This window comes from Myotis yumanensis, unplaced genomic scaffold (genome assembly GCF_028538775.1).
Source record: "Myotis yumanensis isolate MYYU_CA2020_CCGP unplaced genomic scaffold, mMyoYum1.0.hap1 SCAF_11, whole genome shotgun sequence".
Classification (NCBI taxonomy): domain Eukaryota; kingdom Metazoa; phylum Chordata; class Mammalia; order Chiroptera; family Vespertilionidae; genus Myotis; species Myotis yumanensis.
The window spans coordinates 2,727,528-2,741,221 of NW_027223762.1; the positions used below are offsets into that span (position 1 = coordinate 2,727,528).

The 13,694-nt window shown below is 56.1% G+C and overlaps 1 protein-coding gene across 1 annotated transcript in view; it reads left to right on the plus strand.

The window, feature by feature from the left end:
• The first annotated feature begins 290 nt into the window (after positions 1-290).
• Positions 291-13,694, plus strand: part of GREB1 (growth regulating estrogen receptor binding 1) — a 53,091-nt gene continuing 39,687 nt past the window's right edge. The window contains exons 1-3 of the mRNA XM_070428374.1: positions 291-447; positions 5,676-5,795; positions 8,511-8,687. Of these exons, the coding sequence (XP_070284475.1) occupies positions 291-447; positions 5,676-5,795; positions 8,511-8,687 (454 nt within the window). The remainder of the gene's footprint in view (positions 448-5,675; positions 5,796-8,510; positions 8,688-13,694) is intronic.

Below are 13,694 nucleotides of genomic sequence, written 5' to 3' on the forward strand. Positions count from 1 at the left end.
AGGCAAATCCTCTAAGAGGTGTCAGAGGCTGCCTGCCCCCCCCCCCCCCCCCCCCCAGCTAAATTAGCCAGAGCTGTGACTTATATAACTTCCTGTAATTGCCCCGGGGCTGGCTGTGGCTGAGGCCCCAGACCCACCTGCTCCTCCTCTTTGCTGAGCAGGGGGTGGGGTGGGGTGTGGGGTGTGGGGGGAGGTTGCCTTGTGCTTTTGGGCTCGGTGGGCCCGGTCAGTGTTTCTAACTGAACCTGCAATGCCGTTTTGAACAGAAGCCACCAGCGTCTCCCGGGAAGATGGGGAACTCGTACGCGGGGCAGCTGAAGAGCACGCGGTTCGAGGAGGTGCTGCACAACTCCATCGAGGCCTCGCTGCGCTCCAGCAGCCTGGTGCCCCGGCCCGTCTTCTCACAGCTCTACCTGGAGGCCGAGCAGCAGCTCTCGGCCCTGGAAGGTACGGCCGCGTCTGTCCCCGGGCTGTGGGCTGTGCGGCCCACGTTGGCCGGCGAACCCCACGCCCTCTCCCCTTCGCTCTGTGGGGGATGTGGAATCAGGCAGAAAAGAATTGTTGGGAGAGGAACGTGGTGCAGACGTTCTCACTTGGCTCACGCTGAAGGAGGTTGCAGCCTAAGGTAGCAGCGAATGGAAGAGTGGGATTGGGGCTGGGAGGAGAGAGGAAGAGGGTGCGTTTGAATGGGTGTGACTCATGAAAAGGTTTGGAGCAGGAATTTTAACGGCTTTGGACCCTCAGCTACTTTCCCCGTCTTTGTCCTTCTGATTCCTGGCCATATCTTTGCAAAGCAGTGCAGGCAGTTTCTCCGGCGATAGCAGGTGGGAATGAGTCCCCTGGAAACGTAAAAACCCAGAACAAACCTTCATGGACGTCACGTGTGCCAGGAATGACTGCATTACCTCCAGGCCCGCCGACAGCGCGAGGGCCTGAATTACCCAGAGACTAAAGGGGCGGCATTTTCCGGTCTTGAGTTTGCATTTTTACAGCCGGGTGTTGTCCTGGCAAAAGGGAGACCACGGCAACCCATGGCACGAGACGGTTCCTGTGATGAACGCTCTTTCTGCCGTGTATGGCCTTCACCTGAGTTACCTGGAGACCACACTGAGCGACTGAGGGGACATGGGGCTGTGGTTTAAAACCACCACCGGTTAACTAATTAGATAAGAACGCCTGCTGTGCCAGGTCCCGTGTGGGGCTGGTCATGATGTGTGCGTGTGTCAGTGTGCATGTGGACCTGTGTGCGAATGTGTGCGTGTGTGTGCACATGGACGTGTGTGGGGGGCGGGGGCAGGCAGGTGGAGGGCTGCATATCGGGAACAGTGGGGCACGATCTGCTGTGTGATCCCTGAGGCCCCCTTAGTCCGGCGGGAGGGGTCCCCGTGTCCCTCTTTATCGCGTCCTCACTGGATTCACCTTGTGGGGAGCAGCTAAGCACCTGAGCGGACTGGACCTGGGCCTGAGAGGAACTAGGTTGTGGTCAGAAGCATGGAGTAGGAGAAGCACGCGTTCCCTCGTATTCGCATGGGAAGTACGGCCAGTGTCTGGCAGGTGACGCCTTCCTGAGACACGTGGGAGACGAGACATCACGGGAGAATGTCCTACAGACCGTTTGGCTGGCGGAAAGGCTTGGGACATACGCAGGAAAGGGTGGCCCTTAGCTTCTCGCAGCCGCGGAAGGCTTGCTGCTAATGATGAATTAACGAGAGCAATAATGATCAATAATGTAGTTCCTTGGAAGGGCACCTCCACCGCCACCACTGAAGGAGCTGAACCCCGGGGTTTGGGAAGATGGCAGGATGGTTTGCTGGATGTTCTGGAGGATGCTCACGTGGGGAGAGAGAGGGGGGTCCCCTCAGCTTCCTTATGTCTAAAATCTCCGCTGACCCTCGCGGCCTCTAACGGGAGGCTGCCTCCCGGACGTTCTAACTGCTCGGGTGCTCCCTCTGCCCACCGGGCGCTGGGCAGGTGACACTGTCCAGGGACGGTTTCAAACCCCCCGCCTCCCCCCCAGTGCCCCTTGTTGAGTGCTGAAGGCTCCCACCAGCTGTTGGCCCCCGGTTCTGCCCTCCTGTTGGCATGAAGACCAGAGGGGCCTCCTGCTTTTCCCATCGGGGATTCTGTTTTCCTAGTCGGGGAGGGAGAGGTGGGCAGGGGTCCTCTTTCCGGTTGGCTGACTGTCGCCACCTCTCCAGCCCCGGCTTCTGCCTCGTAAACCGGCTGCAGGCCGAGTCTTGTTTTGTCTGCCTGTTTCCCGGTCAGGGCCCTTATCTTGTCGCGGCTTTTCCCAGGCGACAGCATTATGACCCCCTCGCGCAGGCAGCGTCTCCTGTGTTTGTGCTGGTGATTCGGGGGGAGGTGGGGTGGGGGGGCGGGGGGGGGAGGGGAATGCGTACTTTGTTCTCTGATGAGGGGGTCTCACCGCCTTATTCTAGGGGAAACCCCTTGATGTGTTATTTATTTGTATTTTATTTTAATTTTTTTTATTGATTTCAGAGTGGAAGCGGGGGGGAGAGAGAGAGAGAGGGAGAGAGAGAAATACCGTATCAATGATGAGAATCATTGATCAGCTGCCTCCTGCACGCCCCTACTGGGCATTGAGCCCACAGCCTGGGCAAGTGCCTCTGACCGGAATCGAACTCAGGACCCTTCAGTCCACAGGCCAATGCCCCATCCTCTGAGCCAAACCAGCTAGGGCGTTATTTATTTTTTAAAAAGAAAGACCAACTGAACTAAAGACACCCCACCCCAGCATGTTGAGGAAAGTGTTTGTTAAAGAAAATGCAGGTGCATTTCTATAGCCCCCCCCCCACCCCGAATGCCATGCAGGTTTTCTCGTGGGAAGAGAACAGCATTGGGGTGCTCACTGGAACAGCAGCGGCTCCAGGAGCCCAGGAACCCAGGGCGGCCTGGGGACCTCAGCTCCTGTTGCAGTCCCCAGTTCCTGTGCGAAGGTCCCCTCCCATTGGCTGCGTCTGGCGCCTTTCTAGCCGCCCGCCACCTCCCTGAGACCTGGGTAAACAGTCTGGGTTCTCCCTCCTGCCTAGGAGGTCTCCTTGGCTGGTCCCTGGCTGACTCATCCCATCAAAGGCCCTGGATGCCTTGTGTGGACCTTTGACCCTTAATCCCGCTTCCTTGGAGACTGGGTTTGGAGCGGCTTAGGACCCTCCTCCATGCCTTTCGAGGGCCTGAACTCCTGTGCTTTCTGGCTGAGCAGAATCATGTGCAGACTCCTGGGCGTGCCCTCGCGCTCCCAAGACATTCTCCCCCTTTACACTCCGATCCTTGGCTCCCTGCCAGCCCCCCCTCCCCCCCCTCCATCCCCCCCCCCCCCCCCCCGCCTCTGGGTCACCGGCTCAGCGTGGTCTAGATTTTGCACAAGAGCGTGCGTTCTATGCCACCCGCGCCGTAGGTGGCGAAGGACAGTTTGTGTGCCCACGGTGGGCTGTGCTGCGTGGCTGGCGCCTGGGGTGTGGGTGTGGCTCTATACCTTCTGCTCAGACATCCCTCCACTTCCTCCCCCTCCCCCTCCCCTGCCTGCATTTAATGGCAGGAAGGAAACATCCGTTAGGTCCTGTCTCCTGCGTTCCCCCCCTGGTCAGCTTTCCACACTCTTCCCGCCACCCGTGTCCTCTCAGGGGCACCAGGGGTCTATTTTTTAAAAAATATATTTTATTGATTTTTTACAGAGAGTGAGGGAGAGAGATAGAGAGCTAGAAACATCCATGAGAGAGAAACATGGATCAGCTGCCTCCTGCACACCTCCTACTGGGGATGTGCCCGCAACCAAGGTACATGCCCTTGACCGGAATCGAACCCAGGTCCCTTCAGTCCGCAGGCCGGCGCTCTATCCGCTGAGCCAAACCTGCCAGGGTGGCACCAGGGGTCTTGCTTCACTCCTGTGGCGACCGCCCCAAGGCCATGGTCGGAGCTGGCTTGCCTCTTGTCCCTCAGGCACCTTTAAACGAGTGGCCACGGGAGGCTTGTGGCCGATACCTGTGTGATTAAGTCACACCTCGAGTATTCCGAGGGCCTTGTTTCCCCACGTGGCCGCTCCCAGCTCCGAGGGACCTCACTTAAGGTTGCAGGCTCCGACGCACAGAGAGGTTAAGTAACTTTCCTGCGGCCACACAGACGGTGGCAAACCCAAGTCCTACAGCTTGAGTTTCCCGATTCCCAGTCCCATCTCTTCGCACTGCACACGATTTCATCACCGACCTAAATCCACTTGACCCCCTGGCTGGCTGGAGGGTGTGAGGGCCAAGTCCGAGAAAAGCAGGAGAAATGGCCACCGAGAAGCCGGCAGGCAGAGAGGACATGAAGACGTGAAGGAGAAACCACCGTCTCCCGGGGTAGGGCACTTCAGGGCGCTCGGAGGGACCCCGCTTCAGGGAAAATCTGTGTGCTCTTTATTGGATGATGTTTAAAGACAAGTCGGGAGATATTTGTTTTACCCAAAATGTCTGTTAAAAGGAGTGAGAAGGACTGTATTTCAACGGTCCTTCATTGATTTGAACGCGCCCCTTTCTTTAGCGACGCTTTGGTAAATGAGGCGTCGGAGTGCGCGCTCAGGGCAGGTGGGAGGTGTCGCCTGAGGAAGGGTCCCCCCCCCGCCCCGCCCTCCAGGAGCTGAGAGTCTGTAGGGAGCGACAAGAGGCTGTGTGACAGCTCACGTGCAGGGAGCCGTGAGCCGTGGCATTTCCGTGGCGAATTCCTGGCTCTCCGGGCGGTTCCTCACCTGACATCCCTCCCAACGTACCAGCTCCCGTACACAGAGCCCCTGAGCTCCCGGCCGGCGTCCTGAGTCGGAATGGCTGCGCGTGGGTGGGTGTGGCCAGCTGGTGTGTTTGTATTTCTGGTGCTGGTGCCTGCGCCCTCCCCGGGTAAATACTAGCACCTGTCATCGCGCCCTCCTGCTGTGTGCGGGCGGGTCACCCTGGCCTGCGTTCTGCCAGAGCTGCAGCTGCCGAGAACCTCCGCGTGGGCGTCCGGCACCTGCTCCTTAGGCTTCACTGAGCAGCTGTGGGCCAGGGCGGGTCTCTGAGCCTCAGTGGCCTTGTCTGTAAAATGGTCTGTTTGTGTGGTTTTAAAAAATATATATATTTTTATTGATTTCAGAGAAGAAGGGAGAGGGGGGAGGAGGAGAGAGAGAGAGAGAGAGAGAGAGAGAGAGAATCATTGACCGGCTGCCTTGCACACCCTCCACTGGGGATCAAGCCCTCAACCTGGGCATGTGCCCTGACCGGGAATCAAACCATAACCTCCTGGTTCATAGGTTGATGCTCAGCCACAGAGCCACGCCGGCCGGACTAAAAGGGTCTGTTTTATCACCACCGTGCCTCCCACTCGGATATTCTTGGGGTGCCTGCTATGCACAGGTTTCACGCTCTGTCCTTTTCAACCCTTTATATATGGACTGAACCCCGGTGCGTGTGCAGACGCGTGCAACCCTCGTGGGTGGGAAGAGACTGACCCCGAATTGGAGGTCACGAGACCAGGCCCCGGCCTGAGTCTGTGCCCTTGGGACAGTCATGGGCCTGAGCGAGCCTCCGCTTTCCCTCTGAAGACGGCGGCCGTGCCCGACCCACGGTGCGGGTGCGAGGACTGGTCACTCAGGAGCAGACACCTGCTGGTACTCACCTCTGCCTGTCCCCTCCTCTCTCCCCTTCCAGGTGGTAGCCGAGCTGACAATGAGGAAGAAGAAGAAGAGGGGGACGGGGGCCTGGAGCCGAGCTGTCCCCCAACCCCCTACCAGATGCAGCCCCCTCCCGAAGGATGCTGCACCACGGACGGTGAGCTGCCAGCCCTGCCCGGCGGTGCCCGCTGCCCCGCGTCCGCGGCTGTCCCTGTGCCCACGGCCCCCAGCGGGCAGTGGCTGGGTGCCCTCCCTCCTGTGCCTGCAGCATTGGCTAACCCAGGCCCTGTGGGCTCGGCCAAGCTCACAGCCCCTCAGCCGCTGTCTGGACGTTACGAGTGGATTCAGATCCCAGAGTTCGTTTTTCTACATTAGTTATTTAAAAATGAACATGTATTTCCCCCACTCAGGTGCGGTTGCACCGCTGAGTGCTCAGCTCGAAACTGATTGGTAGGAATAATCTTTTACATCTACCGGTATTTTACTGTTGAAAAAGCAGACATGCGTTATCGGAGGAGCCCTGTAAACTCAGTGACTGAATCCCCGCTGCTGTGAGGCATGGAGGCTCGGGGATGCCGGTGGGGGACCGCTTGGCGCTCAGGGACACCCGGATAAGCTCCCGACTCTGCCGCTGGCCAGACCACCTGTGAACTCATCTGTCCTATCCCCAGACAGTCAAGAGGTGGCACTAGTTAGTGATTAGTCAGTTAATTAGTTAGAATCACTGCGCCCTGCTCTGGAAATACAGAAATGAAGGTACGAGAGCTCCCTCATTGATGGAGCGTCCTAGGAAGCAGCCACTTCACACGTGATGTGGAAGGTGCTGGTAGGGTGGGCTGGGCGAGCAGGGGTGGGGTGCGTGTGAGCAGAGGAGAGGTTCCTGACGCAGGCAGGGAGGGCTTCCTGGAGGAGGTGGCCCTCCATCTGAGTTTTGGAGAATTCGCAGGAGTTAGCCGGGAAGCTGTAATAGGTTTGGGGGCAGCCTGGACCTTCCAGACAGAGGAACAGCATGTGCAAAGGCCTAGCAGGGTGAATGGATAGCTCGCTAGCTTGGGGAACTGCTAGCAGTGCATTTGCATAGGAGCCTGAGGGGCAGGCAGGGCTGGAGGAGTGATTCCCGCGCAGTCTGCCTGTGGGCCTGTGGGTGCAGGATGGCCCACAGGGGAGGGAATCGGCCCTCGCAGGGGCAGCTCCTCCGGGCGAAGGGAGGCCAATCCCTTGGCTCTTTGAGAAGTATCATGTCCGGCGTCCAGGCGCTCACAAGCCACCGATTAAGGAAGAAAATGGTGGACTCTCCATTGGTGGCCATGAGAGTGGTTTTCAGAGAATTTCCAAGAAAGTGCAGTGAACACACCGACTGCCCACAGCCGGTCCCCCAGCTCTCCAGGAGGCAGGGGCCCCTCCACACAGCAGGAGGGGCCCAGGGCCTGGGGGTGAAGACCCACTGGGTGCTTGACCTCAGTCTCAGGGCTTCCCCGTGAGGATGAAGGGGAACCACCCAGCCTGAGGGCTGACCCGGCCCCATCATCCACCTCTCAGCAGCCTTGAGCCAACCATGTAAGCTCCCTGAGCCTTGATGTCCATCTCGTCACCCTGGGGCAGAAGCACTGCCCCACGGGGGCCCACGGCAGCTTTGCCGCACACAGTAGGCCCGCAGATGTCCTGACGCTGCCTCCCGCCAGGGGCAGAGGGAGCCCTCGGAGACCATGCGTTGTGAACGGTGAGGCAGGTGCGCCCGGGGAGAGACTCCCCAGAGCGCTGCGGTTTCGCAGCGACGGCCTTGGCGTTGTCGGGGTTCACATCGTCTCCCTCGGAAACCAGCGATAGGAGAAGCATCTGGGATCGGTGAGCAGGCTAAGCGAGGACAACCCCGGAAGGGCCCGTCCAGAAACCTCAGCTGGTCCCTTCTCTTTCCTTTTTCCCAGACACCTTTGGACACTTACTAGCACTTATTAAATAGGAGCAACGCAGGGCTGGGCATAGTAGGTTTCCAGTTGTGAGTATGCGAAACAGTTGATTTTTGTGTTATCTATTAATTCTTGCCTTACCACTGTAAACCTACTTCTGCCTGCCCCTGTATTTAGAAGCTCTTAAGTACAAGGTGTTCCAAGGGTATAGAGTAAGAGTCTCTGCTGAGTGTCCCCTGGGCCCTGGGCCCCCGGATCTGTCCCCCGAGGCCGCCAGTGTCCCCAGGACCTCACCCCTTATTCCTGCCTCTCGCCGGTCCTCATACACGTAAAATGCAGGGTGTGAAAATACCAGGTCACTCGCCATTTCTTGCAGATTTATCTTGGATACATTTAAAAAATAATATCCCATCTGGGTGCATCTGACACTGGTTTATTTTTTGTTGTTGTTAATCTTCACCCGAGGACATTTTTTTCCCATTAATTTTCAGAGAAAGTGGAAGGGATGGGGAGAGAGAGAGAGAGAAAGAAACATCGATGTGAGAGAGACACATTGATTGGTTGCCTCGTGCACGCCTCCCTGACCGGGGCCGGGGATGGAGCCTGCAGCCCAGGTACATGCCCTTGACTGGACTAGAACCTGAGGCCCTTCAGCCTGCAGGCCGACACTCTATCCACGGAGCCACACCTGCTCTTGTATACATTTCAATTGACCATCATCTGTCTACAGTTTTTCCTGTTGAGCTCCACGCGTGCAGTAATTATACGGTGACACCGACAGTCACCACAGCATGGGGCCAAGTGTCACCCGTAACCACGGGGGCAATTGCATCTCTCAGGGTTGATCTCAAAGCCGACCACCCCCAGCGGTAGAGGTTGGTCCCGACAAGACCCAGGATGCCCTCCTCCCTCTGTCCGGCGGTCCTGGCCCCGGAGCCCTTGGCACACCTGTCCCTCCCCCCTAGGGTTCTGCCAGGCGGGGAAGGACCTGCGTCTCGTCTCCATCTGCAGCGAGCCCATCGACGTCCCTGCCGGCTTCCTCCTCGTGGGCGCCAAGGCCCCCAGCCTGCCCGGCCACCTCCTGGTGTGCGCCGTGGACAGGAGGTTCCTGCCGGACGACAACGGCCACAACGCGCTCCTCGGTAAGCTCCCCCCCGGCCCCTCTCCACGCTGTGGCTCTGTCCGCATGGCGGCGGGCACAGGAGGCCTTGGTGGTGGCGGGTGGGCCACCTTTGGGGACGCGTCAGCGTGTCACACACCACTTATGTCTACGATCTCTTTGTGGAATGGAATGGAAATGAGATTTGTCTTATTTATGTATTATTTATTTTTATTGGTTTCAGAGAGAGTGGAAGGGGGAGAGTGAGAGAGAGACATAGAAACATCAATGATGAGAGAGAATCATGGATCGGCTGCCTCCTGCACGCCCCCCACCAAGGATTGAGCCCAGATCCCGGGCCTGTGCCCTGACTGGGAGTTGAACCACGGCCTCCTGGTTCATAGGGTGATGCTCAACCACTGAGCCACAGTGGCGGGCGAGGTTTGTTTTGAAATGTGACTACCTTCCTGTAGAAACTCCATCATTTAGTATTCCTTTTTTTAAAAAAAAAAACCTGTATTCATGAAACCTCCCCTACGTGCTTACCTATGTCAGGAAGGGACCAAAACTCTGTCCTAGCCCCTCCCAGAAGCGATCGGGCCTGAGGCAGGAGAACAAGGCTGAGTGTGTGTTCCTGCCTCCAGAACCTGCATATCCCGAGTAACTGCTGGGCACCCTCCTCCCATCTCTCCTTCCTCTGACCTCGCACCTCTCAAGAGGTGTCCCTCTTATCCTGGTTTTAGAGGTAGGCTTGGCCCTGTTAATGAACTTGCCCCAGGGCACCTGAGAGAAGGAACAGGGGCAGGATTCGAACTCGGCTCTTCCTGGCTCCAAATTCTACCCTTTCATGAATGACCACACCTCCCGGTCCCGTCTCCAGGTCAAGGTCAGCAGGGGTGGGTGGGGGGACACTGGGGCTTTGATCTTTCAACCAACCACTGGCTCACGGAGACCCCGACGCCCGGGCAGAGTTGAGGCCAAGCTTACCCAGCCTGGTGCTCTAGGTTTCCACATTTATCGAGCTCTTACTGTGTGCCAGGCTCTGGGCTCAGCTCACTCCCCCCATCAGGGGAGGCCGAGAGCCCAGGGAGCTGGGTTCCAGTCCTGCGTGTGACCACAGCTTGCTCACAGCGGCCTCAGTGTCCTCCCTCACAAGATGGGGAGGGGATGCCCAGGCCTCTCCTGACTCCTCCGCAGCGTCTCCCCTTCACCCGGCCCTGGGGTTCCTGGGAGGAGAAGCTTGGTGATGATCTGTCTATTCCAGACGTAGCCTCGGGGACAGCTTCACTGTGGGAGCCAGTTGGATGGTGGGAGTTTATGGGAAAAACTGGATCCCTTTCCAGTTCCTTCTGCACCTTCCGTGTGTACAAGTATTTAGACGTCCCGTGTGTGCTGGGTGGCTCAGCGCACTTCAGGGGACATCTGCTGGGCAGGTTTTCTGTCTGAGGCCTGTGCTGCCGATGGAAGGGCGGGAGGATCGACCCAGGGCAGGACCGACCCAGAGAAGGAAACGGAACAGCTCCTGCTCTGAGGGTGGGGGTGGGGACCCGGCCCCCTGTGAACTCTGAAGCCAGGCGATGAATGCTGACTGGAGGGACAGACGGCCCTGGGACAACGGACGCCAGGGAGAGAGAATGTTGAAGCCAGCTCTCTTCTTGGGCAGGTTCATGGGCTTGTTGTAACTCGTTCTCGGGAAACAAGAAAAATCCCAGGAAATCCACTCTTCCAAAGCCGCTTCTGGGTACTTGATGGCGCCTCAGATTTAATGGCTTCCGAGGCCACTGGGGATGGAAGGTGTGGGGGGGCCGCCCGGCGTGGGGGGCCCGCGTTTGATCCAGTGGTGGTGGCTCGCCTGGACCCCACCGCTCTGCGACCGGAAAGGAATTTCGAGGGCAGTAAAGCCCGGAGGGTCTGCCAGGTGGAGGCAGGACCTTTCATTCCGTTCCCCACCAGCCCCGGAACCGCTCCTGCGAGCGAGAGGAAGTGGTGTCTTTGTTAACTGCTCGCCAAAAAGCCCTGGGAGGTGGGTCCCAGAGCCGTAACCGAGCCTTTCTTCTTTTAAAGGAACTTTATGCTCTCGGCTTGCACACTCCACACTGTTCAGGTTTCCTGCAATTTCCTGATGTCTGCACAGGGCAGGACCGCCCAGCCCTCCGGGGCGGGGGCTTCGGGGCTTTGTAGCGGCTATAAAACGAACTGCAGGTCATCTTGGGGGAAGCGATGGCTAGGCACCCCTCCCCCGCCATCACTGATCATGGAGAGTCTTGTTTTAGTGACCGAATCCACAGGGATTTTGTCTGAGAAAGTGGAGAGATTACAATCCAGGTGTGCATTTCAGTTTTTTGTTTTGACGGTAATGCATCTAGATTGGCTGATGGCTGAGGCCGTGTAGAGAGAAGAAAACTGTAAGCAGAATGTTCGTTTTTCAGATGCGGGTAAGCGAGTGTTCTGTTTACCCAGCAGGCAGATAATGAAGCATTTGGGAATGTGTCACCCCAAACTGAAGGTGGGCCTGAAGTTCAGCCTGGGCCGCAGAGCCGTCAGCAGAGCCGTCAGACCCGGTCCTTCTCCGGGGTCCTTCTCCGGGGGCTCGGCGTCTGCTGGGGGACCCCAGGCAGCCGGGCTCGGAGGCCCGCACCCACCACGGAGGCACAGCTCACACAGGTCTCGGCGGGATTTTAGCCAGAGTGGCAGCGTGGCGGGGACCACTGAGGGCACACAGCTCCAGGGATGGGAAAGCCGCCTCGGGGATGTGGTGTTTCCGTTGGGCCCTGAGACATGAGTCACATTTTGCCCGATTGGTGTGGCTCAGCAGTTGAGCATCAACCCAGGGACCAAGAGGTCTTGGGTTCGGTTCCCGGTCACAGCACATGCCCGGGTTGTGGGCTTGATCCCCATTAGGGGGCGTGCAGAAGGCAGCCAGTAGATGATTCTCTCTCATCATTGATGTTTCTATCTCTCTCTCTCTCTCTCTCTCTCTCTCCCTTCCTTTCTCTAAAAACACAATAAAAATGTATTTTAAAAAAAAGAGAATCAGATTTTGCCAATCGGAGAAGAATACTAGCAGCAGCTACTTTATGGAGACTTACCCTGTGCCAGGAACCCAGGAGGTGGGTGCGTTCTCATCTGGCCTGTATGCGTGAAGAAACAAAGGCACAGAGAGGTTAACCGATTTGCTCAGGGTCACCCTGCTAGTAAAGGGTGTCCCAAAATTCACGCAAGAAGTAATTTTGATAGATAACACAGGTTTGTAATTAAAAATTGTAAATTTTTTATTGATTCATAAAGTATGCAGTATAGGGTTATGTATGGAATAGCATATCGGGTAAACGGCCTCCACGGCTTTGCTGGCACATACGAACTCTTTTGTTATTGCCTGAGCAGCCGCATTTTCGAAGAAGAATGGTCCGATGATGCCTCCAGCCCCAAATCTGCACCAAACAGTGACGCGTTGTAGATGCATTTGTTTCTCAACATCACCCGTGGATTTTCTGAACCCCAAATGTGACAATTTTGTCGATTAACCAAGCCATCAAGATGAAAATGAGCCTCATCGAAATTCAGCCACGTTTATGCAAAACGGTCATGGAAAATTTCAACAAAATAGTGCGTATGTGCCAGCAAAGCTGTGGAGGCCGTTTACCCGATATGCTATTCCATACATAACCCTATACTGTATACTTTATGAATCAATACAAAATTTACAATTTTTAATTATAAACCTGTGTTTTCTATCAAAATTACTTCTTGCGTGAATTTTGGGACACCCTTTAAATGGCTGGCCCCGAATTTGAACCCAGATGACCTTGCTTCTGGAGGTTTAAGCAAGTCCTAGACCAGCGATGGCGAACCTTTTGAGCTCGGCATGTCAGCATTTTGAAAAACCCTAACTTAACTCTGGTGCCGTGTCACATAGAGAATTTTTTTGATATTTGCAACCATAGTAAAACAAAGACTTATATTTTTGATATTTATTTTATATATTTAAATGCCATTTAACAAAGAAAAATCAACCAAAAGAATGAGTTCGAGTGTCACCTCTGACACGCGTGTCATAGGTTGGCCATCACTGTCCTAGAGGGCAAAGGGCATGTCAGGCAGAGGGACGCGGTGCATGAGGGAGCTTGGCTGCTGGAGGGGTGGGGAGGACTTCCGGTGGCCCCAGCAGGGGCTGCAGCGTGGGGCCAGGGGGGTCCTGCTTGGAGAGGTACCCAGGCAGCCGTTTTCAAACCGTAGGGTTGGATGGAGGGGGAACAGTCCAGTGTGTCTGTCTTTCATCGTCAGCAGCTGCTCACGTGTGGCCAGCCCTGTTTCACGTACAACTCTTCCTTCCTCTCAACTTTCCAAATTATTAGGAGGCAAATCCCAGACACCGTGCCCTTCCACCTGTAAACGGTTCAATGTGGACCTCTAACAGATGAGGGCTTTTTTGTTGGAAATTCAATAACATCATCGGATCCCCCCCCCCAAATTTGACATTGATTCCTTAATAATCTCAAATCACCAGTGTGCTCGAATTTCATTTTATAATTTGTTTTCACAGTTGGTTTTTAAGATGAAGACCCACATGAGAGTCTCCCAAAGCAAGTGCTGGTTATGTCCCTCAGGTCCTTCTGGTTCGTCTCCTCTCTTCGTTTACACACCCTTCCCTCCTGGCTTTCCCCTCAGTTTATATTGTAAAGAAACATCGGGAGGACTCGAATCAGGCCATTACCATGTTTAAGTTTGCATTTTAGGAAGATCTCTTGGGAGTCACACGAATAGTTGATTTTCGTTAAAAGAGAAACTGAGGCAGGGGTACTAGTTGTGAGCCTGTTGCAGGATTCCAGATCATTCCTGATGATTGGCACCTCCGAGTGTGGTACCATCACGCCCCCGGGGTGTGTCCCAGGTGGGCCTCCTGCCGTTAGCCGTGTGCTCAGAGACCACCCTCTGCGTCAGAAGGAAGCCACTGTGGATGCTTCAAAGAAGAATCCTATAACTGTGGCTCTGGAAAGAAGCATAGGGTTCGTTGAGTCCTCACCTTCCCTTTATGGCTGGGAAACTGGGG